The following is a 23108-nucleotide window of genomic DNA, read 5'->3' as shown; positions in this document are numbered from 1 at the left end:
GGCCTCCAGCTTTGTTCTTTTTGCTTAGAATTGTCTTGGCTATGTGGGCCCTTTTTTGGTTCCATACTAGTATATATATTTAAGGGGCACATGAGATGTTTTGATACAGGCATGAAATATGAAATAATCACATCATATAGATAGGTATCCATCTCCTCAAGGATTTATCCTTCGTGTTGCAAATGTTATTAAGATGTAATCAAATTAACTTAAGTTTAAAAAGTGAGTATACCATAACCAGGTATCAGGTACGACAGCTTTCTAATTTTATCACATTTATACAATTCTGGGAAAATTTGGGTTTTAGGGGTGCATTGCTGGGAATGAAATGGAGCCTTATTTCGCTGGCTGTTCACTCTAGTGTAGTGCCTCACATACTTCTAGTCTTCTAATTTATCCATCTTCTCTCTCCTTTTTGGGACTTTGTGCATGCAGCTTTTCTTCTAGAAAAGCCTTTTTCTTTCTTTTGGCTTAGCAGCTCTTTTAGTTATTGTTTTTAGGGATCACGTATTACAGAAAGCCACCTCTGATCCCATTGATTGGGCTATATTTCTTCATATGCATTTTCTTACATTCCCTGTGCTTTTCCATGGCAACAGTCATCACTCTGTAATGCAATTAACTGTTCTTATTTGTAAGCCTGGGGGATAGTCTTGCTTTTGTTCATCTTTGTGTCTTTAGTACTAAGTACAAACCTAATAGGTAGCTAAGTCTGGACCCAATTATACATGTGCAGATGCTGAGGATCAGTCTTTTTTAAAATATAGTATAGTAGATTCCTTTTCTCTGCTCTGTACCCATGGGGAATCTGTGACATATTATTTATTTATTTTTAATTAACTTTTTTTATAGAGATGGGGGTCTCACTATGTTGCCCAGGCTGGTGTTGAACTCCTGGGCTCAAGCGATCCTCCTGCCTTGGCCTCTCAAAGTGCTGGGATTACAGGGATGACATGCCTGGCCGACATATCTTCAACATTCCAAAAAGTTCAGTGGAAAATGTCAATTTTCTTGCTTATAGTCTGGCTGTTCAGGCAAAGTAAAATACCACATTTCTTTGCTTCTGCTTGGAACTGTATCAGCTGAGGTCACACTGATTATCTCTTTCTGATCAGAAATTCCTTCCTGATTGCCTTGGTGGACTTGCAAACGTTACATATGAGTCAGTGTGGTGTAATGGTTAAAATTCTAGGAGGAAGAGCCAGCACTTAACATGTTTGGGTTTATCTCTAGCTTGCCTTATAATTAGCAATTTCATGTTTAAATTATATTATTGTGAAGTGAAGAAAATTGTTCTCTTCTGATGAAAAGGAGGAATTCATAACTACCAAGAAAAACCTGAATCATCTGTCTTTAATGTAGTAACTCTACTTTTAACATGTCTATAAAACCTTTCTTTATACAAAGAGGAAGTTGTGTTTGTGAGTTTTAACCACAACTTTAGGTACTTTTTGTTTTGTTTGTTTTGGAAGAGTCCATTTTGTTACAGAAGCATATGGGAATCACTAGAAAAAAACAACCATGTATAGAAGTCTTGTGAGCATTTTCTGTGTCTTACTCATTTCTCATCTTTGTATCCTAGCCCTTAGTACTGCACCTAGCATATAGTACGTGTTCAGGACCCATTTATTAGTGAATGAAGAAAGGGCTTCCTCGGATCAGTGGCTTTATTGTTTACATGTTCTGAGCGTGCCAAGGGGTGGAAAACATGCCTCTGTTTTCAGGGTGCTTACAGAACCCAAACCTATACCCTAGGTGATACTTATTGAGCCCTTAAAATATGCCAGGCAGAGTCCCTATGTGCTTTACCTGTATTATCTCATTTAGTCCTAACAACTCTGTAAGGAAATGAGTATTATCTCCATTTACCAGGTGAGAAATTTGAGGTGCCAGGAAGTTGAGTTACTTATTCAAGATCACCCTCCAACTGTGGAGGGATCATTGACTACAGTGTGCTCTGAGACCTCTATCATTCCAAGCATGTATCCTTAACCACTATATGATTTTAGCCTACAATCAACAGACCTGAGTATTGGTCCTATTCCTGCCCTCATTCACTTTGAGGCAAGTTAATCCACGTTGCTGAATTTTACCTGTAAAATTCGAACAATGATATTTAGTCTACTTTAATCTTAATAATAATGATAACATTATTTACTAACTGACTTTTTAAAAAGTACTGTGGTTGCAATACTGAGATAAGTTAGACAATTGAAGTTAATGTAGACAGACATGTGACTTCATCACATATATGTGGAGTCAGATTGAAGCCATAGTCCTTGTGATACTAAAGTCCATGTTCTTAGATCGACGTTAAGGTGGGTGGTATGTGAAACTGTGGGCATAGAGATCTCCCAGGGAGAGTTTATAGAATGAGAGGAGTAGAGAATAGAAGACAGCCTGAAGGAGAAGGAATCCATCTTGGACTTTTCCCATGGCTCTTAATTTGATATGAGTTACTTTATATATATATAAAATATGGGGCTTCAGTGTGTTGCTCAGGCTGGCCTTGAACTCCTGAGCTCAAATGATCCTCCTACCTCAGCTTCCTGAGTAGCTGGGACTTTGGTGTATGGCACTGCACCTGGCTGATGTGCAGTTTTTGTTTTTTTGTTTTTGGAGTTTTTTTTTTTTTTGAGACAGGGGCCCAGTCTGTCACCAGGATGGAGTGTAGTGGCACGATCATGGCTCACTGCAGCCTCAAACTCCTGGGCACAAGTGATCTTCCTGCCTCAGCCTCCCAAGTAGATGGGACTATAGGCGTGCGCCACCACACTTGGCTAATTTGTTTTTTGTGTGTTTTGTTTTGAGATAGGGTCTCGTTCTGTCACCAGGCTGGAGTGCAGTGGCACGACCTTGGCTAACTGTAATTTCTGCCTCCCAGGTTCAAGTGATCCTCCCATCTCAGCCTCCCAAGTAGCTGAGAGAACAGGCACACACTACCACAGCCAGCTAATTTTTTAATATTTTTGGTAGAAACAGAGTTTTACCACATTGCATAGGCGGGCTCAAGTGGTCTGCCTACCTTGGCCTCCCAAAGTGTTGGGATTACAGGCATGAGCCACTATGCCCAGCCTGATGTGCAGTTTCATTTGTTCTTTTTTCTAGAGGTTCGTATTGCTGCTGTGGAGGCCCTCTGCATGTTGGCCCAGTCTTCACCCTCTTTTGCTGAGAAGTGCCTTGATTTCCTAGTTGACATGTTCAACGATGAAACTGAGGAAGTACGTCTGCAGTCCATACATACCATGAGAAAAATCTCTAACAAATCACCCTCCGAGAAGATCAGCTTGACACTGTCCTGGCTGTGCTAGAGGTGAGTGTTCCTAATTTGTTACTCATTTCTTCATCCCTCACCCCCCCCTGTTAAAATCAGGTATTGGTGACAGAACAGTATATCAGGCAGCACAGTTCTGTTTTCTTACCATACCCCTCCCCTAAGATGGAAGAAATTGACTGTGAAACAGGAAATTTGAATAAGCTTGGTCTTTCTGTGATCAAGAAAGGATAGGATGCCTAGGGAATACATAGTGTCTAACCTGAATTGGCTGAGGTGAGGTTGGGAAGAAGGAGGAAGTGCTGTAGTGGACACTTGAAGGAGGAGTAGGACTTAACTAGGCTTTTTTTTTTCCTTCTTCTTTTGAGATAGGGTCTCACTCTGTCACTCAAGCTGAAGTGCATCTTTTTTAAAGGAGAAGTGACACTGGTGGTAGGATGAAAGGGTACCAGACAGAGGGAGCAATGTCTAAAGATGCAGAGATAAGACAGAATATGATATATTCAAGGAAGTAAAAAGAGTTTATTATAATGATAGCGTAGAGTTGAAGAGATGGAAGAGTGGAGGAAGTGGCTATAGATAAGGTAGGGGCTAAATAATGAAGAGTTCTTTTCAACCTTTAATTTGATTTTATTCTTGTAGTGAATCATAGGCTGTTATAGCAGCAAGTGCTCTTAGGGATTGATTCATTCTACCCTGGGAATTTTATAGAGAAAAAAATAAGTTGTCTGAGTTAGTGGCTGAACCAAAATGTAAACACAGAGTTGCTTCCCAGGCCGTACAGCTCTAGGTAGTTCTTGTATTATTTTTCTAAAATGTCTGGATTTTAATTGCAACTACCCAAGTTCTTCAGAGTATTCATAAATGGGGTTTGTCCTCTGGTTTCCTTTTTGGGGAAGATGGGGTTCAGATGTGAAAGGGATAGTAATTAGGTGCTTAGTTTTTAGAACACTTGTAACAGATTTCTACTGCATACTTTAAAGAATAGCTGGTGCTTTGGTTTTGAAGGTCCCTACCATTCTCTCAGCTGCTTAGCACTTCTACTAAGATTTTTCCTGAATTATAAATCTTTATAATTTTTTCATGTATTTTTTCCTAAAAATAAGTTTACATTCTATGTGTGGTTCTTCATGGGTGGCCTCATACATAGTGTAGCCACTCCTTTCCTTTTTAGCTTTCTTTTCCACCATTCCTCACCTTGAACTTTATGCTGAAGTCACTTTCCTACACATATTGCTTTTCCTCGCAATTTTACCTTCAATGTAATTTCCCCCTCAGTTTGCAAAACTGCCACTTTAACCCAGGAGACGTCCACTTATTCCCACAGCCTATATTAGGTAACATATCCAGGAAGCCTTCCCTAACTGTTACTCCCAGCCCTGGGTGGGCTAAATGCCACCACTCTATTCCCATAGCACTCTGTGTATACTGCTCTAGCATTTTTCAGTAATTCTCTATTTCATAAGACTGTGAGCTCCTCAAGGTGTCTTGACTTTTCTTTTCCCTTTTGTTTCCCTTTCCTTTCCTTTTTCTTTTCCTTTTTCCTTTCCTTTCCTTTTTTTGTTTTTGTTTTTTTGTTTGTTTGTTTGTTTTTTGCTTTTTGAGGCTGAGTCTCGCTCTGTTCCCCAGGCTGGAGTGCAGTGGTGCGATCTTGGCTTACTGCAACCTTCACCTCCTGGGTTCAAGCAATTCTCCTGCCTCAGTCTCCTGAGTAGCTGGGATTACAGGCACGCACTACAATACTAATTTTTATATACATATTTTTTAGTAGAGATGATGTTTCACCATATTGGCCAGGGGCTGGTCTCGAACTCCTGACCTCAAGTGATCCACCCACCTTGGCCTCCCAAAGTGCTGGGATTATGGTGTGAGCCACCGTGCCCAGCTGACTCTTCATTTTTTTATTACCAATGTCTTGCAGCAGTGTCTGGCACAATTAGGTGCTCGGCAAGTGTTTGCTGAGTAGCTGAGCTATGTTCCAAGCTATGTTTTGATGTACAGAATTGTTCACAGGTATGCTTATTTGTGAGTACTTATGTATATAACTCACAAAGAATCCTTGCTTTTTAATTCTTTTCAGGAGTTCAGACCCATATAAACTTACAGTAGACTATTCTTCCACCCTGCTGTGCACTGCTCCCTTGTATTTTCTATGTCACTGTGCTTCATTGCTTTGAGCCTTACCTTGCTGACCCTTCCAGGTGGAATTTGCCTTTTTTTTTTTCCTGCTATGTCAAGATCCTACCCTGCCTAGAAAAACTCACTTCTTTATTCAACAAGCACTGTCTATGTATTAGAAATATAGGGATATCAAAACAGACAGGATCCCTGCTGTCATAAAACTTATATTCTAAAGAGAGGTGGAGTAAACAAACAAAATGATTTCAGATGGTGATAAATGTTTTGCAGAAGATAAACAGTATGATGGAGGAATGGGGAATTTCTCTGTAATTTGAGTGGTTAGTAAAGACTTTCTGAGGAGACGATGTTCAAGTTGAGTCTTGAATGGTAAACAGAAGCTAGCTATGTGAAGACTGGGAGAATAACTTCAGGTAGAGGCAACAGCTAGTGGGAAGGCTCTAAAACACAAGTGAGCTTTGTTGTGTTTGCAGAATAGAGAGAAAGCCGGTAGGAGTGAACCACAGTGAGAAAGTAGAAATGTGGCATGAAATGAAGTCTGAGAGGGGATTAGGGAGAGGTGGAGAGCCTTGTAGGCCATTTTAAGATGTCTGGATTTTATTCTAACATTATGGAAAACTGTTGCAGAATTTTATGGATAGGAGTGACATTTCGATTTGCCTCTCTTTTAATATTTCTCATTCTTGAAATCTTGAAATTCACTTCAGATAGATCGACTCTTTCCCTCACTCCTCCATTTAGCACATACAGGTATACCTCTCTTTATTGGGCTTTGCAGATATTGTATTTTTTTAATAAATTGAGAGATTGCGGCAACCATGCATTGAGCAAGTCTATCAGTGCCATTTTTCCAATAGCATGTGCTCACTTTATGTCTGTGTCACATTTTGGTAATTCTTGCAATATTTCAAACTTTTTCATTATTACATCTGTTACAGTGATCTGTGATCAGTGATCTTTGATGTTACTGTTGTAATTGTTTTGGGATGCCACAAACTGTGCCTGTATAAGATGGCAAACTTAGTAAGTGTGTGTGTTCTGAGTGTTCTGCTAACTGGCCATTCCCAGCCTCTCTCTTAGCCTTTCTTCTTAGCCTGTCCTTTTTCCTAGTTGCAAAAAGGCTCTTGTACCTTCAGCATCATGATTGAGTTCCAGAGAGGATGGAAAAGGAAGGTTAAAGACCAAAGGGGATAAAGCTACTGCCTCTGGTCCTTTAAAAATAAAATGAAAGATATTTCAGGAATTTCAGCCAAAAAACTTCCACATACTTTGTTACATGGCCACCCTAGATGGGAAGGTGGCTGGGGAGAAGGGAATGGTAGACAGAGGCTGAGTCTGCTAACCAACAGTAACTACTATTATTATTACTTTTTTTTAAAAGGATTCATCCAGAGATATTCGAGAGGCTCTTCATGAACTCTTATGCTGTACTAATGTTTCAACCAAAGAAGGGATTCATCTTGCATTGGTGGAGCTGCTGAAAAATTTAACCAAGTACCCTACTGATAGGGACTCCATATGGAAGTAATGACTTTTTTGCCCATTTACTCACTGAGTCGCATAATGTGGTAAATGTACAATGCTGACATTTGTTCCATCCTTATAGATTGAGGGTAGTACGGCCCTGAATTTTGCCTTTACTTTAGAAACCTGATTCAACTTAACCGCTCTCAGGAATCTGATTCCTAAGCTGAATATCACATTTTAGATTACTTACTAATTTGTGCATCTATCCACCTAGCAAATATTATGTGCCTGCTGTGTGCTGACTACGCACCAACCCTTGTGGTAGCTATTACAAGTATAGAAATAAATTAATTAGATTTCCTCTTTCTCCTATATAGTGTTTTGTTTTGTTACTTTTTTTTTTTTGAGATGGAGTCTCGCTTTGTCACCCTGACTAGAATGCAGTGGCGTGATCTCAGCTCACTGCAACTTCTGCCTCCTGGGTTCAAGCGATTCTCCTGCCTCAGCCTCTCGAGTAACTGGGATTATAGGTGCACGCCACCATACCCAACTAATTTTTGTTTTTTTTTTTAGTAGAGATGGGGTTTTACCATGTTGGTTAGGCTGGTCTTGAACTCCTGACCTCAGGTAATCCACCTGCCCTGGCCTCCCAAAGTGCTGGGATTACAGGCATGAGCCACTGTGCCCGGCCTTATTATTTTTTATTCATTAAGTTCTGGTTTAGAAGGTGCACTTAATTGGCTGGGTGCAGTGGCTCACGCCTATAATCCCAGCACTTTGGGAGGCTGGGGCGGGTGGATCACCTGAGGTCAGGAGTTCAAGACCAGCCTGGCCAACATGGTGAAACCTCATCTCTACTAAAAATGCAAAAATCTGCTGGGCGTAGTGGCACGTACCTGTAATCCCAGCTACTCGGGAGGCAAAGGCAGGAGAATCGCTTGAACCCTGGAAGCAGAGGTTGCAGTGAGCCGAGATTGTGCCACTGCATGCCAGCCTGGGCAACAGAGCAAGACTCAGTCCCCCCCAAAAAAAAAAACATAAACAATAATAAAAATATATAATTACCTTGCTTGTATAGTTCCTTATAGTTTATAAAGGGCCCTCAGGTAGTTATAATAGCTAACATTGAGTTCTTACTATGTGACAGACACTTTGCTGAGTACTTTATGTTAGTTATTTAATGCATATAGGAACTCTATGAAGTAATGACTTTTAATCTCATTTTGTAGATGAAAAAATTTACTTGCATAAGGCTACTTACTTTCAGACAGATCTGTGATTTCAGGACTTCACCCGGGATATCAATTAGAATGTTTTTGCCCACAAATAAAAAAGACAATCTGATTAAAAATATCTTAGCCAATAAGTCTGTTTTTTCATAACGAGGTCAGAAGGTTGGTTTCAGGATTGGTCATTCAACAGGGCTCTCTTTGGTTGCTCTGCAGTTCTCTTGGCTCTTTTTCTTTTTTTTTTTTTTTTTTTTGAGACAGAGTCTCTCTTTATCGCCAGGGTGGAGTGCATTGGCATAATATCGGCTCACTGAACCTCCGCCTCCCAGGTTCAAGCGATTCTCCTGCCTCAGCCTCCCGAGTAGCTGGGACTACAGGCCCGTGCCGCCATGCCCAGCTAATTTTTGTATTTTTAGCAGAGATGGGGTTTCACCATGTTGGCCAGGATGGTCTTGATCTTTGACCTCCTGATCCAGTCATCTTGGCCTCACAAAGTGTTGGGATTATAGGCGTGAGGCACCGCACCCGGCCGGCTTTCTTCTCATAGTTGTAAGATGGCTGCCTCATAAGATAATATCTCAAGACAGAAAGGAAGGGTCATTCCCTTTCATGCATTGCTCTTTTGATTTGCAAAAACATCCCTGAGAAGCTCCCCAGCCAGCATACTCTCGTGCTCCATTGTCTAGAACTGGCTTACTTGCCTACCAGCAAACCAGTCACTGGAAAATGGGAACGGGATTGCCATGATGGGTTTAGACCAATAGTGGTTCAGCTCTTGGGCTGGACCTGCCTTTTCCGAGCACTTTGCTGCCTGCCTGATACCTGAGTAAAATCAGGGCTCTCTCAGGAAGAAAGATGGGGGAAATGGCTGTTGGTTAAATAAACAGTTCTTTTATCTTTATAATAACCAGTTTTTTTAGATGAATTAACCAAGTTCCAGAATAACTGGGTGACTTATCTGAAGTCATAGAGTTAGCAAAAGTATATGGTTGAGAATTTCCAATTCCAATTCAGGTTTTCTGATTCCAGTTCAGGTTTTCTGATTCCAGTTCCTAGTACTTTTCAAAGGACTAACTTTACTAATTTGTTGATGTGCATTCTTATTTGTTTGTTTCAGGTGCTTGAAGTTTCTGGGAAGTCGGCATCCAACCCTGGTGCTTCCCTTGGTGCCAGAGCTTCTGAGCACCCACCCATTTTTTGACACAGCTGAACCAGACATGGATGATCCAGCTTGTATCCTCTGTGCTTAGGATGGGCCCTGATGTGTTGGCAGGCAGCTTTGGCATCTCCTTCTGCAGTGTAGCTAGGGTGGTCTGAGTTTTCTTTTCTTTGCTTTTCTTTCCTTTTTTTTTTTTTTTTTTTTTTTTGAAGACAGAGTCTCATTCTGTCACCCAGGCTGGAGTGCAGTGGCCTGATCTCGGCTCACTGAAACCTCTGCCTCCCGGGTTCAAGCAATTCTCCTGCCTCAGCCTCCTGAGTAGCTGAGATTATAGGCGCCCGCTACCACACCCAGCTAATTTTTGTATTTTTAGTAGACACGGGGTATCACCATGTTGGCCAGGCTGGTCTCAAATTCCTAACCTGTTGCTTGGGCTGGAGTGCAGTGGCACCACCCCGGCTCACTGCAACCTCCACCTCCCGGATTCAAATGATTCTCCTGCCTCAGCCCCCCAAGTAGCTGGGATTACAGGTGCCTGCCACCACTCCCGGCTAATTTTTGTATTTTTAGTAGAGACGGGGTTTTACCTTGTTGCCCAGGCTGGTCTCAAACTCCTAACCTCAACTGATCCACCCGCCTCAGCCTCCCAAAGTGTTGGGATTACAGGCGTGAGCCACCATGCCTGGCCAGTATGTACTTTGATAGGCAATATAGTTGCTTACTTTATAGGCAAAATCATTTCCATTTTTTTGTATTCTTGGCAGTCTCTGGCATTTTTAAAAACCTTTGGTAATTGGGGGTGTGGAGGGAGTAGGGGAATGTATTTTGTTGTTTGTATTTGCATTTCTTTGATTATTAGAAAATCATAGTCTCTTGATGGAGATTTTGGAGGTGGAAAGTGAGAGTGCCAGAATCTGGCCAACCTTTTATACTTCCAAGTTTACTTAACCCAGTGATCTATCAGATATTGCAGTTTTGGTACTTATTTTCAATGCTGCTAAAACCTGTCCAACAATGCGAGCATTGTTCTCAGATCACACCTTCAGGCACTATGCCTACCTCCGAGACAGTCTTTCTCATCTTGTTCCTGCCTTGAGGGTATGTTGAAAACATCTGTTGTCCTTGTTTTTATTTTGCACGGGGTAGGGGTATTTTTGTTCATGTTTTCCTTTGAGATGGGGGTCTTGTTATGTTGCCCGGGGCGGTCTCAAACTCCTGGGCTTAAGCCATCCTCCTGGCCCAGCCTCCCAAGTCGCTGTGATTACAGGTGAGCACCACTGTGTGCAGCTTGTTTTTGGCTTTTTATTTTTTGTGCTTTGTGGTTATTAAATAGTAGAAAGCAGTCCATATATTCTCTGAAAACTTGTTTGTTCATTCTCTTTCTCTCTTGGGCTCTTTGCCATTGTTTTATACTTTTGCTTTTGTATCCTTTACCTTTTAAGATGGTTCATTTTTTTTGGTGTCCCTGGGTTATTGATATTAGGCAAGAAGAAAGGAACCTGGAAGAATAGATTATATTTTAGATCAAGAATTTAAATTGTCATATATATATATACACACACACATATATATATACACATATATATACATATATATACATATATATATTTATTTATTTATTTTTATTATTATTACTTTTTGAGACGAAGTCTCGCTGTGTCGCCCAGGCTGAAGTGCAGTGGCGCGATCTTGGCTCACTGCAAGCTCCGCCTCCCAGGTTCACTCCATTCTCCTGCCTCAGCCTCCCGAGTAGCTGGGACTACAGGCACCTGCCACCACACCCGGCTAATTTTTTGTATTTTTTAGTAGAGACGGGGTTTCACCATGTTAGCCAGGATGGTCTTGATCTCCTGACCTCGTGATCTGCCTGCCTCGGCCTCCCAAAGTGCTGGGATTACAGGCGTGAGCCACCACACCCAGCCTAAATTGTTATATTTTAACTATTACATATAGCCATGATTCTCCACAAGTGCTTATTTTTTAAAAATAAAACCTTTACTATTTTTAAAACCTAGAGGTATAAAGAAGAAAATTTAAAAATGGATCATAATAATAATAGCAAACACTTCGTGAATGCTGTGGCCCAGGTACTCTTCCAATCTCTCTATTTGCATTAACTCATCCCTGCTTGGGTGACTCCAAATCACTTTATCTGGAGTAATATACAAAATGAGGCCAGGTGCGGTGGCTCATGCCTGTAATCTAAGCATTTTGGGAGGCTGAGGCGGGTGGATCATCTGAGGACAGGAGTTCACGACCAGCCTGGCCAACATGGTGAAACCTCATCTCTACTAAAAATACAAAAATTAACTGGGCATGGTGGTGGGCACCTGTAGTCCCAGCTACTCGGGAAGCTGTGGCAGGAGAATTGCTTGAACCCAGGAGGCAGAGGTTGCAATGAGCCAAGATTGCGCCGCTGCACTCCAGCCTGAGCGACAGAGTGAGACTCCATCTCAAAAAAAAAAAACAAAAAACAAGTAGATACAAAATGAAAAGTGAAATACTCTTTGCTCTCTCCTCCCCATCCATCTTAAAAGGTAACCACTTTTAACAGTAAGAATAAGTATATCTGAAGGGCTAGGCCAAAAATAAAAAAAAATTATTCTCATGAAAAAATTGTATGCTATATAAGTTTATTTGGGAATAAATCATTACTCTTCCTTCAAGTGAAAGATAAGATAGTGTTTTAAAGATAAATGTGGCCGGGTGCAGTGGCTCACGCCTGTAATCCCAGCAGTCTGGGTGGCTGAGGCAGGCGGATCAACTGTGGTCAGGAGTTCGAGACCAGCCTGACCAACGTGGAGAAACCCTGTCTCTACTAAAAATACAAAATTAGCTGGGTCTGGGGGCGGCCACCTCTAATCCCAGCTACTCAGGAGGCTGAGGCAAGAGAATCACTTGAACCTGGGAGGCGGAGGTTGCAGTGAGCCGAGATGGTACCATTGCACTCTAGGCAACAAGAGTGAAACTCTGTCTAAAAAAAAAAAAAGATGTAGCAACAGTTTAATTTTTAGTCTCCTTCCTATGGTTGGCCCATTTATTTCAGTTAGCAATAGAAAATATTATACCTTTCTGTTTTTCTCCTGGCGCTGTGGCTGTATTGGGTAGACCATGTTTGCATTTTGTCTCTTTCTCTTTAACTCCCAATTGTTGCTGAGGAAGGGGAGAAATGTTATTTATAGAATCTCCTAGCCTTTTTTCCCCTTTGTTTTGTTTAGCTCACATTTTTAATATGCTTTTATGTGTTTGTGTGTGTGTTACCAAAAGCTGAGCCACCAAACTTAATGACTCTATAATCCCACTGTGTTTGCTTAGTTACCAGGTAGAAAACTGGTGTCATCAGCTGTTTCTCCCAGCATCATACCTCAAGAGGATCCTTCGCAGCAGTTCCTGCAGCAGAGCCTTGAAAGAGTGTATAGTCTTCAGCACTTGGACCCTCAGGGAGCCCAGGAGCTGCTGGAATTCACCATCAGGTAGGGTAATCATCCCTTCATCTGACAGAGTTAGTGCTGTTACACTCAGCTTGACTGTTCTGAATTCTGGTGTTGGTTACTAGGCTTGATATTCTGACTCTATTGGTCTACATTCACACACGGTTTTATGGTCTGTTTATATTTGGATTAGATTGTGGTTTGAACATATTTTTTAAAAGAGCTCTTTATATTCATGACTCGATTGATGATTAGTACACAACAGAAATAGTTACAAAGAACCTGTTTTTAGTTTTTTAATTTTATATATTAGGATGAGTGACCAAAATGCAAAGTAACAGTGGCTAAAACAGGAGCAAAGTTTAATTCTTCCTCATAGGCAGGACAGGGCTGAGATGACCATCAAGGATCTAGGCTTGCCCATTCTTTTTTTTTTTTTTTTTTTTTTTGAGACAGGGTCTCACCCTGTCACCCAGGCTGGAGTGCAGTGGCATAATATCAGCTCACTGCAACTGCAGCCTCCTGGGCTCAAGTGATTCTCCCACTTCAGCCTCCCAAGTAGCTGGGACCACAGGCATCTGCCACCACACCCGGCTAATTTTGGCTTTTTTTTTTTTTTTTTTTGTGGAGTCGAGGTTTCACCATGGTGGCCAGGCCGGTCTCAAACTCCTGAGCTCAAGTGATCCTCCCGCCTCGGCCTCCCAAGGTGCTGGAATTACAGGCGTGAGCCACTGTGCCCGGCCTAGGCTCATTCTTTCCTGTGTCTTCATCTTCTGCATCAAGCAGCTCTGCTTAACAATTCAGAATCTAACTGTCCCCCCTGTATTCCATCCTGTGGGGAAAAGGAAACAGGAAGAGAAAGGTATCATCTCCACTCTGTGGTTTGTTTAAAGACACTTCCCAAAAGTTGTACACTCTAATTTTACTTGCATTCCATTGACTAGAACTTAAGTCACATGGCCATCTCTCACTTCAAGGAGCGAGGACATGCAGTCTTTATTCTGGGTGACTAATGCCTGGTTTACATGCGATGACTCTAATACTCAGGAAGAATGGGAGAAAGATATTGGGGAACAACCAAAAGGCTCTGCCAGACCTTCCTCAAAATGGCCTGAATGATATGAAAAGAATTTAAACTCATTTGCTTTTAGCAAAAGCAGTATTGTTTGCTCTTAAAAGATTAAAAAATTATGTCTTTTAAGAGCAAACAGTACTGCTTTTGCTAAAAGCAAATGAGTTTAAATTCTTTATTGTTTGCTCTTAAAAGAGAAAAATATTATATAGGCCAGGTGCAGTGGCTCATGCCTGTAATCCCAGCACTTTGGGAGACCGAGGCGGGAGGATCACTTGAGGCTGGGAGTTCAAGACCAGCCCTGCTGAGTGAAACCCCGTCTCTACTAAAAATAGTAGCCTGTAATCCCAGCTACTTGGGAGATCGAGGCATAAGAATCGCTTGAACTCGGGAGGCGGAGCTTGCAGTGAGCCAAGATCACGCCACTGCACTCCAGTCTGGGCAACAGAGTGAGACTCCATCTCAAAAAAAAAAGAGAAAGAAAGAAAAATATTATATTATATCATTTGTATCTTGGTTGAGATCTCTTTCGATCTGCCCGGAAGAGTATTTGGCACCAGCCACATTCAACTAATAATTTTTAGTGGATGATTTCATTCCATACACTAAGAAACAAGCTCTGTGCTAGATACAGATCAGCTAGCTAGGATTCTGCCCTTAGAGAGCCCATGTAGACAAGATGGATATAGACAAAGACTTATGATGGTGGATAACAGCGCTTTGTACTTTGTTCATGCTTTCCTGTCCATTATTGCATCTTAACATGTTATAAAGCCGGCCAACTGAACCATCCTCCAAGTTATGTTTTCCCATTATATTAGGTCATTCATTCACTTAGCAGCATTAACTATTTGTTTATTCTAATAAGCCAGTTGCTGAGGGTAGAGAGAAATAAGAAATGACATTTGTTCTTAAGGTACTCACTGTTTATTACAGGACGCAGAAATCATCAATTTGATAAATGATACAGTGAAGAGAAGCATAGATGCTGTGGAAAAACAGATGAAAGGCCCCGACCCATCACAGTAGTAGTGGTGAGGGATGCTTCACAAAGGAGAAGATCCTTTAGCTAGTATGAAATGATAACTGAGCATGTCAGTTTCGTAGTCCATGTGCAGAAGAGAATTCCAACTTCAGCAGACATTAGAAGAGCTGGGAGACCTGAGGGAGAACAGCCTCCCAGAACTGCAGTGGTGTAGTATAGAGATTGAGTGAATGGAGCTTTGAAGGCAGACTCATTTTGGTTAACGTCTGAGCTAATACAGTCATGCACTGAATAACAACGTTGTGGTGGTCCCATGATTATATTTTTACTGTACCTTTTTTATGTTTAGATACACAGATATTTACCATTGTTTACCATATTTATCAATATTTACCATTGTAACCAGTGTTACAGTTGCCTACAGTCTTTAGTACAGTAACATGCTGTACAGATTTGTAGCCTAGGAGCAACAGACTATCCCATATAGCCTAGGTGTGTAGTAGGCTATACCATTTGGATTTGTGTAAATATACTCTATGACGTTTGTGAGACAAAATCACATAACAGTGTATGTCTCAGAATGTATCTCCATCGTTAAACAACGCATGACTTGTAGTTGTTTGATCTTAGTCAAGGGTTCATTTGCAGAAAACAAAAGAGGCTTTTAACTAATTTAAGCAGAAAGAAATTTATTACAGAATGTTACATGGCTCACAGAGTTGTTGGGAAAGCTAAAGAAACAGACTAGGTGGAATATCCAGGAATGATTTCCAGAGCCACACAATGAGTGGGCCACCAAGGAGGCTGATGTTCCTGCTATTATCAGGAAAGCTGCCTATTGAGTCAGGATGCTACCAATAAAGCTGCTGGCTCCAGAACCGTGTCTTGCATTCTGCCTTTCTTCCGACTTCACATTGTTCCCTATACAAAACTCATGCGAATGTGTTTGATTGACTGATAATAAATCACGTCTGGAACCTAGCTCAAGGGAATCTGAGAAATGCAGTTTTTAACTTTGCAGCTTATGTAGTCCAGGAAGATATAGTAGATGAAGATAGGAATACCACGTGTGAGTGAGCCAAATCCAGTATATGCCGTAAGTACCAACTGCTGTTAGCTCCAGTTTACTCACCTGGGGGACTTGGTGACTTGCTGGGTGCAGGGGTGGGAGTGAGGAACTGAGAGATAAATGGGTGGTCTGATACTCTAGTAATCCAATAAAAAGTTGAGGGTGTCCTGGGCTCTCCTGGGAGTGCCGTGGGCTTGGGCTGGACAGGTCATGGGGAGAATGCTGGGTAGGTGGGTGCAGCTGCAGCCACAGGGGAGCCAGAGTGTGCAGCATGTGTCCAGCGTGAGCCTCCTGAGCTTCCACCTGGGTCACATAGTCTTTGTGCCCCTGGGAAGCCTCTAGAAGCCACACAGAGGCCCATAGCAACTCTCATGCCTTGGAGGGTCTCACCAGCCACTCCAGTGATGGGCCCTCCAGTAGCTCTGGGACCCAAGCAGGGATGATTCACAAAGTCCCTACCAAGCACAGGCCTTCACAGTTCAACAAGAAAATCCTACTGTTGACTGGATTTTTAAAAATCAGTGGAGGAGATCACACTAGAAATGATAGATACTGCAAGAAACAAAGCTTGAGTGAAAGCTTGTTACCGTAATGAATGGACTCACACATATCACTGCTTTGCAGTGATAGCATCAGCCAAAAAGGCTGCAGAACATGAATCATTAACAAGTTGAAATATGTCAAAGATGGCTGTGTGGTGTGAAGAAGCTGCATTAGCTGCACAGGCTAAGCCTAAATGATATTCCAAATGGCAGAGTGTTCACCTGAATACCATCACTGTAATCAGTAACAATAAAAGATAGGGAAAGCTGAATTATTTTTAAGGTTGAAATGATTTTAGCATGACAGTTTGTTCTCTTGCCACTGTACATTGAATCATATACTTGATATTTATTGTGTGCCTGTGATGTGCCAGTAACAGTACTCTAAACTAGGAGTCACCAAACTACAGCCTGTGGACCAAAGCTGGCCTGTTGCCTGCTTTTGTATGTAAGATCTGATTGAAGCACAGCCACGCTCATTTGTTTAGGTATTGTCTATAGTTGCTTTCATGCTACAATCACAGAGCTGAGTAGTTGCCACAGAGACCATACGGCCTGTAAAACTTAACATATTTACTATTTGACCTTTTACAGAAAAAATTTGCTGACCCTGCTGTAAGTTCTGGGCAGTCCACAGCTCTGTAAGCGGAGATTCCAGTCCTTTCTATACCTCTTGTGAAGCGATTTCTCTTCTCCCTCAACAAAGTGTTTAGTTTTGGAGGCCACTGAATGAGGTTGTTGGCCCTGAGCCCAGTAAAATAAAGTCTACTTCCTGACTCATCCCCACCTAAATAAACATTTAGATTTTGTCCTTGACAGTTTTATCCTGTTGGCACTAAAGCAAGTGCAAAAGGCACAAAAGCTGCCCAATTTGGTGATCAGCTGCAGTGCTGGCTCTTAGAAGGTACTCGCCTTCATGGTCTGGGTTTCCTGAGATGATAGTCTTGCTAGGCAGTGGCCGGCCAGATCACTGTCCTAAGTTTGGGGCTCTGTGTTTCTAGCTTGAGTGTGTATTCAGGAGCACAGGCAGGATGGTGAAAAATCTGGAAAGGGAAGCAGATGGACCATAGCAGTGAGGGCACCTGCGACGCTTTACAACCATCATTGTAGACATGAAGTAATTTGCTAAGAAGAGGCAGAACGAGGATTTGAGTTCAGCTTTGTCAACTCTAAAATCCATATTCTGTGATGTGCAGTGATTTACAGGGGATTCCTGTATCACGTGAGATTAGATCAGTTGACCCCTGGGGTTCTCCACAACTTACACTTTCTGAGTTGTTATGGAGTGAAATGTTAGCCTTTCATACGGAAGGTTCTCTGATGAGGACTGGAGCCACGTATTTGTTAGTATGAGTGTAAAACAAATTTCACTGTCATACACAGTGCCCTGTTTTGTAATCCAAACAGCCATTTAACCCAATGAAGATCTCACCTATGAGCCAGATGCTGTGGCTTGCACCTGTAGAACTGTTGTGAAGATTATTGTAATGATATATGGTAAAAGCATTTTGAGAATATCAGTTACATAGATAATAGTTGGACATTTATGGATGTTTGCTTTAAAATTTAAACTAACTGGCCGGGCGCGGTGGCTCACGCCTGTAATCCCAGCACTTTGGGAGGCCGAGGTGGGCGGATCACGAGCTCAGGAGATGGAGACCATCCTGGCTAACACGATGAAACCCCGTCTCTACTAAAAATACAAAAAATTAGCCAGGCATGGTGGCGGGCGCCTGTGGTCCCGGCTACTCGGGAGGCTGAGGCAGGAGAATGGTACGAACCTGGGAGGCAGAGCTTGTGGTGAGCAGAGATCACGCCACTGCACTGCAGCCTGGGTGACAGAGCGAGACTCCATCTCAAAAAAAAAAAAAAATTTAGACTAACTATGGCTTATTTAACATACTGGACATGCTCTTGACATTTTGTAACTAAATCAAATTTTATAAATGTAATCATGTTTAAACTCACTAGCAGGGTTGAAGGGGATTGTCTTTTAAGGAATGCTGCAGTCATTTGTCTGCTATTTCTCAGTATGAATAGTGACCTCCTGTTTTTCAAAGTTTACATTTTTGTGTTAAGTCCATGAAAGTGCTGTTGCTATACACACTGTTGTTTCAGGAACCATATCACCTTAGAAGTGTTCCATAATAGAGAATTGTTCTTTTGGAGTAAAATAGCTCATTATAACCTGAAACAGAAGGGGCTTCATTTATTAGAGATAGAAAGAAATGTACTACTTTTCTTATGGGAATTCTTTTACACACTAACCATTGAAGAACATGGGATTTTTTAGTTGAATTCTTTAAAATCCTCTTTTTGCTTTGAAACTTTTATTGTCTTTTAGGGAGAGCGCCTATTGTGTAGTATTGGAACTGGTCTAGTAATTAAAGAGTAGAAATACACGTTTGTAATCTGTCATCATCTAGGTGCAGGAATAAAGATGGCGTTTTAGAAGTCACCAAGACTTTGTATTTATTTTGTATTTCCTAACATTCCTTTTTGCGCTACTAAGCTACTAAGAGACATAATTATAAATTTGATTTTTAGAGATTCTAAGAGATTGAAAAAAATAAACTGCATTTGATTTGCACATCCAGAATCTTTTTGACTATCTTTAATAGTGATTTAAATAATTAATTCAGCCTATTGTGTAAGCTTAAAAAGAATCACTATATGTAAATGTGTTTACACATAGTGGCATAGTGGCATCATATAGATTGCTAATGTGTGTGTTCCTGGGAGGAACTGTTTTGCTCTGCCTGATAGCATCTAAAGAAAAGTGGCCCAGTGTATCCAGTTGTTGTTGTTTTTTTTTGGAGATGGAGTCTCCCTCTGTCGTTCAGGCTGGAGTGCAGTGGTGCGATCTCGGTTCACGGCAACCTCTGCCTCCCAGGTTCAAGCAATTCTCCTGCCCCAGCATCCCGAATAGCTGGGACTACAGGCGCACTCCACCAGGCCCGGCTAATTTTTTGTATTTTAGTAGAGATGGGGTTTCACCGTGTTGCCCAGGCTGGTCTCGAACTCCTGAGCTCAGGCAATCCACCCACCTTGGCCTCCTAAAGTGCTAGGATTACAGGTGTGAGCCACCGCGCCTAGTCGTATCTAGTTTTAAATTAGTTTTGGTCTCATCTGTGTTTGATGTAATTAATAAATAAATGAAAAGAGTTTAATAGCAAATAAATAAATGAGATGCAATATGATATGGTTAAAAAAATACTTTTGGAGTCAGAGCTGACTCTGTCTAGTTCATGTCGTTTTGTTGTTTTTTTCTGTGACCTTAGGCAAGCCACTTAAATTCTGATCTTTAGTTTCCTGTTCAGTGAAATAGGATTAATTGCAATTCATATTGTGAGAATTAAGTGAGCTCAAGTAAGGAAACAGCTAGCACAGTACAGTGCACATAGAATGTGCTCAGTGTACCTTTCTCATTAGAGCCCGTAGTCTCCTGATGGATGTCTAGACTGAGGCTTCCTAAGAATTGTGAGCATAAAGTGACAAAGAGAGGAAACACTGGGACACAGGATTTTTCCCAGAGCTAACAAGTTTCCATTTTTGTTTGTACAGAAGTTCAGATTTCTTATGGCTAATTGTGTTGGATTGGGTTACATCTTGTTCTGTGCACTTCAGAACAACTGCTACAATTCTGGGGCAGGGGAATAAAATAACATTTGGAATCAGTTAGTTAATGTACAGTCAGTTGGTCTGTATTCTGTATAATTGTCATAGAAGGCAGAATCTTCCTGGAGAGGAAACACAAATGCTTCTGAAGTAGAATACTTCAGGGCTGTCTCTTGCAAGAGAAAAATCAGAGAAGTGAAAGGAAGAGACCATCTGGCCACCAAACTCATACTTCACAGTTGGGCTTAGCTAGTCTATGGTCTTGGCTTTCATTGTGCTGGGTTCCCATGCTTTGGGTAGGCCTTCCAGGACCAGTTCAAGCAACCCAAATGAATAAGAAGTGATATCTATCATACATTAATTCTTCAATCACTTTGAGAGTAATTTACTCTTTGCCCCTTTGTAGGCATCTCCTTCTTGATGTCAAAGTCCCCAGGAGGCATCGTTAACTATCATAACGTTACCCACCAAGCATGAGATGGGAGGAAGTGGCATAGTCCAGTGGACAGTTTTTTCCAGGCTACTGTGAAACCTGATGTGTTATGCCGGCTCTGAAACAGACAGCTTCCCAAGTGACTCAGACCTTAAGGTTTCCCACAGTTTCCATTTCTATTCAGAATTTGATGTTGCTATTAAAAAGTAATGAGGCAGCTTTCTATGAATGCTGAGATGGTTAGGTAATACACAAACACACACACACTCACATTCCTCCCCTAAAAAAGAAGAAAGCAAAGAAAACCAGTACTTTTTGTAAATGCATGGCATATCTCAAAATTCAAAAGAAACTGGTAATAGTAGTTGCCTCTGGGAAGGTATACAGGGTGGCAGGGCTACAGGGCACAGGCGTAGGAAGGGGGACTAATTTAATTTAATTTAATTTAATTGTATATCCTTTGAATGCTATACCTTAAGTATGTATTAACTATTCAAAAAAACTAAATTTTTTTTTAAAGAACATCTGTTCTTTAAAGTCGTAGAACATTTTCATCACTCCAAGAAGTTCCTTCATGCCCCTTTGCAGAGTTGTTTGGCTTTTCCAAGCCTCTGTGAAACCCCAGGAATTCAAGGAGGCCATGGAGAAGAATCCACTTTTCTATAGTAGCAAAATATGGTGAGGAAAGAGAAGTGATTACTCCTAAAAAGAACACATAATTGTTGGTTATTCAATGACAAGGAGTGACAGTGTAGGTAAGGGGCCCAGAGCCAGAACCCAAGGCAAGTGTGTTTAATAACAGGAAAAAAGCTAAATAAATTTTGGTACAGCTACCTAGCAGTATATTCTGCAGTCAGTAATTCTTTATGAAGAATTATACAACAACATGACAAAATACTTAGGGTGTAATGTTATGTACCGAAAAGAAGGGGAGCCAATCATAATCCCAAAAGATAGTCCAGAACATCATAGTCCTAAACTGTTTAAATTCCAAAAGACTAAAATCCCTAAAGTCTAAAATCCCAAAACCACAGCCCAGAAAATATCAAAATCCCCAAAATATAATTATGGAAGAAATAATTTAAAAAATTTAAAGATATTTATTTTTTAAAGGGGAACTTATTTGAGAAACATAAAAACACAACAGAATACTTTATACACCACTTAATATAATAAAACAGACAATAATAACATACATTTTTGCAAGCATAAACACTCAGGTTACTAATAACATTTGGGTGGGTCTAACAGTTATGAGCAGATGAGCCATATTTATAAAGAAATTGGTCATAAAGGGAAAGGTATAAATGCATATCACTTTGGTTGTTAATTGTGTATACCCAGCTTTTTAACTCTGGTCATCTGAAATACTGTGCCCAACAACCTCAAGTCTTTTGATGAGATTGATGGAAACTGTGCTGGGTCACCACTGCATATGCAGTCACCCAAAGAGCTGAGATCTCAAGAAATTTTATCTTTCACAAATGCAGATGTACGAAAAGGATATCTCATTTATCGAGGAAGTTTCAACATTTTATGTACACACTCAATGCTTATACACAAAGTCAGTATTGTGATAATGCACTTTCATGGAGTCAGATTTCTGATATCCAAGCAGCAGAACCCAGAGAGTCTGTTTTGCTATTTTGCATTTTTTTTGTTTTTTTTTTTTGTTTGTTTGTTTGTTTTTGAGACAGAGTCTCAGCTTATCACCCAGGCTGAATACAGTGGCGTGATCTCGGCTCACTGCTGCGACCTCTGCCTCTTGGGTTCAAGCAATTCTCCTGTCTCAGCCTCCCAAGTAGCTGGGATTACAGGTGTGCACCACCATGCCTGGCTAAGTTTTGTATTTTTAGCAGAGACAGGGTTTTGCCATGTTGGTCAGGCTGGTCTCGAACTCCTGACCTCAGGTCATCCGCCCACCTCGACCTTCCAAAGTGCTAGGATTACAGGCATGAGCCACCGCTCCCAGCCCATTTTGTCTTAAGTATTTGTTCTCTCCTGGCCACTGGCTGATTGGATGGTGCCCGCCAACATTGAGGGCAGATAGTCTCCACCTAGTACACTCAGATTTATACACTAATCTCTTCTGGAAACACTCTCATAGACACACCCTCAATGTGTAAAACAAAATAATGTTTTACCAGGTTTCTGATATTCCTTAATCTGGTCAAGCTGATACCTAAAATTAGGTCCACAAGTCCACCTCTTGTCAGCTTGGCACTCATACACATCTCCTAAAGCCATATTTAATTTCCAAATAAAGACAATAACATGGTAATAGTTGTGCCTAACATGATACAACTAACATGATGCAACTATCCTGCATGCAACCCAAAACACACTAATCACTTCCCCAGAATTTGGATGTCAGGATTTCAACATTTGTGATTGTATGTTTTGGGATTATGATCTAATCCCCAAACTTAATTCTGCTTTCTGACTACAACTGTCAAAAAACATGCATACAAGAAATGATTAGAAGTAAATATTCCAGAAATTCCTATAGTTTATGTGTAGTTTAGACCTACCACTGTTTGATAGCCACCAGATACATGGGACTCTTGAGCACTTGAAAAGTTGTTAGTCCAAACTGAGATGTGTTATTAAGTGCAAAATACACACTGGATTTCTCAGACTTAGTATGAAAAGAAAATGTAAACTATCTAATTAATAATTTAAAAAATACT

The 23108-nt window shown here is 41.1% G+C and overlaps 2 protein-coding genes across 11 annotated transcripts in view; both read left to right on the top strand.

The window, feature by feature from the left end:
• Positions 1–15054, top strand: part of LOC129135489 (integrator complex subunit 4-like protein 2) — a 49576-nt gene extending 34522 nt beyond the window's left edge. Inside the window, 7 exon segments of the mRNA XM_054655632.2 lie at positions 3109–3261; positions 3264–3313; positions 6795–6937; positions 9227–9342; positions 10233–10366; positions 12584–12741; positions 14708–15054. Coding sequence (XP_054511607.2) covers positions 3109–3261; positions 3264–3313; positions 6795–6937; positions 9227–9342; positions 10233–10366; positions 12584–12741; positions 14708–14729 — 776 coding nt within the window. The 3' untranslated portion in view covers positions 14730–15054.
• A 5379-nt stretch (positions 15055–20433) lies between these two features.
• The window catches only part of LOC107973393 (integrator complex subunit 4), a 35811-nt gene continuing 33136 nt past the window's right edge, over positions 20434–23108 (top strand). For 7 of the 10 annotated variants that reach the window (XM_063814268.1, XM_063814262.1, XM_063814261.1 and 4 more), the window contains exon 1: positions 20436–20574. The gene's annotated coding sequence lies outside the window, so the exon portion shown is untranslated. Of the gene's footprint in view, positions 20575–23108 lie in introns of all 10 variants that reach the window. The other 3 variants (XM_063814267.1, XM_063814266.1, XM_054655615.2) reach the window with 3 other exon arrangements.

This window comes from Pan troglodytes, chromosome 6 (assembly GCF_028858775.2).
Source record: "Pan troglodytes isolate AG18354 chromosome 6, NHGRI_mPanTro3-v2.0_pri, whole genome shotgun sequence".
NCBI classification, from domain to species: Eukaryota; Metazoa; Chordata; class Mammalia; order Primates; family Hominidae; genus Pan; species Pan troglodytes.
Note: the sequence above shows the minus strand (reverse complement) of the source record. Positions and strands in the feature narration are given on the sequence as shown.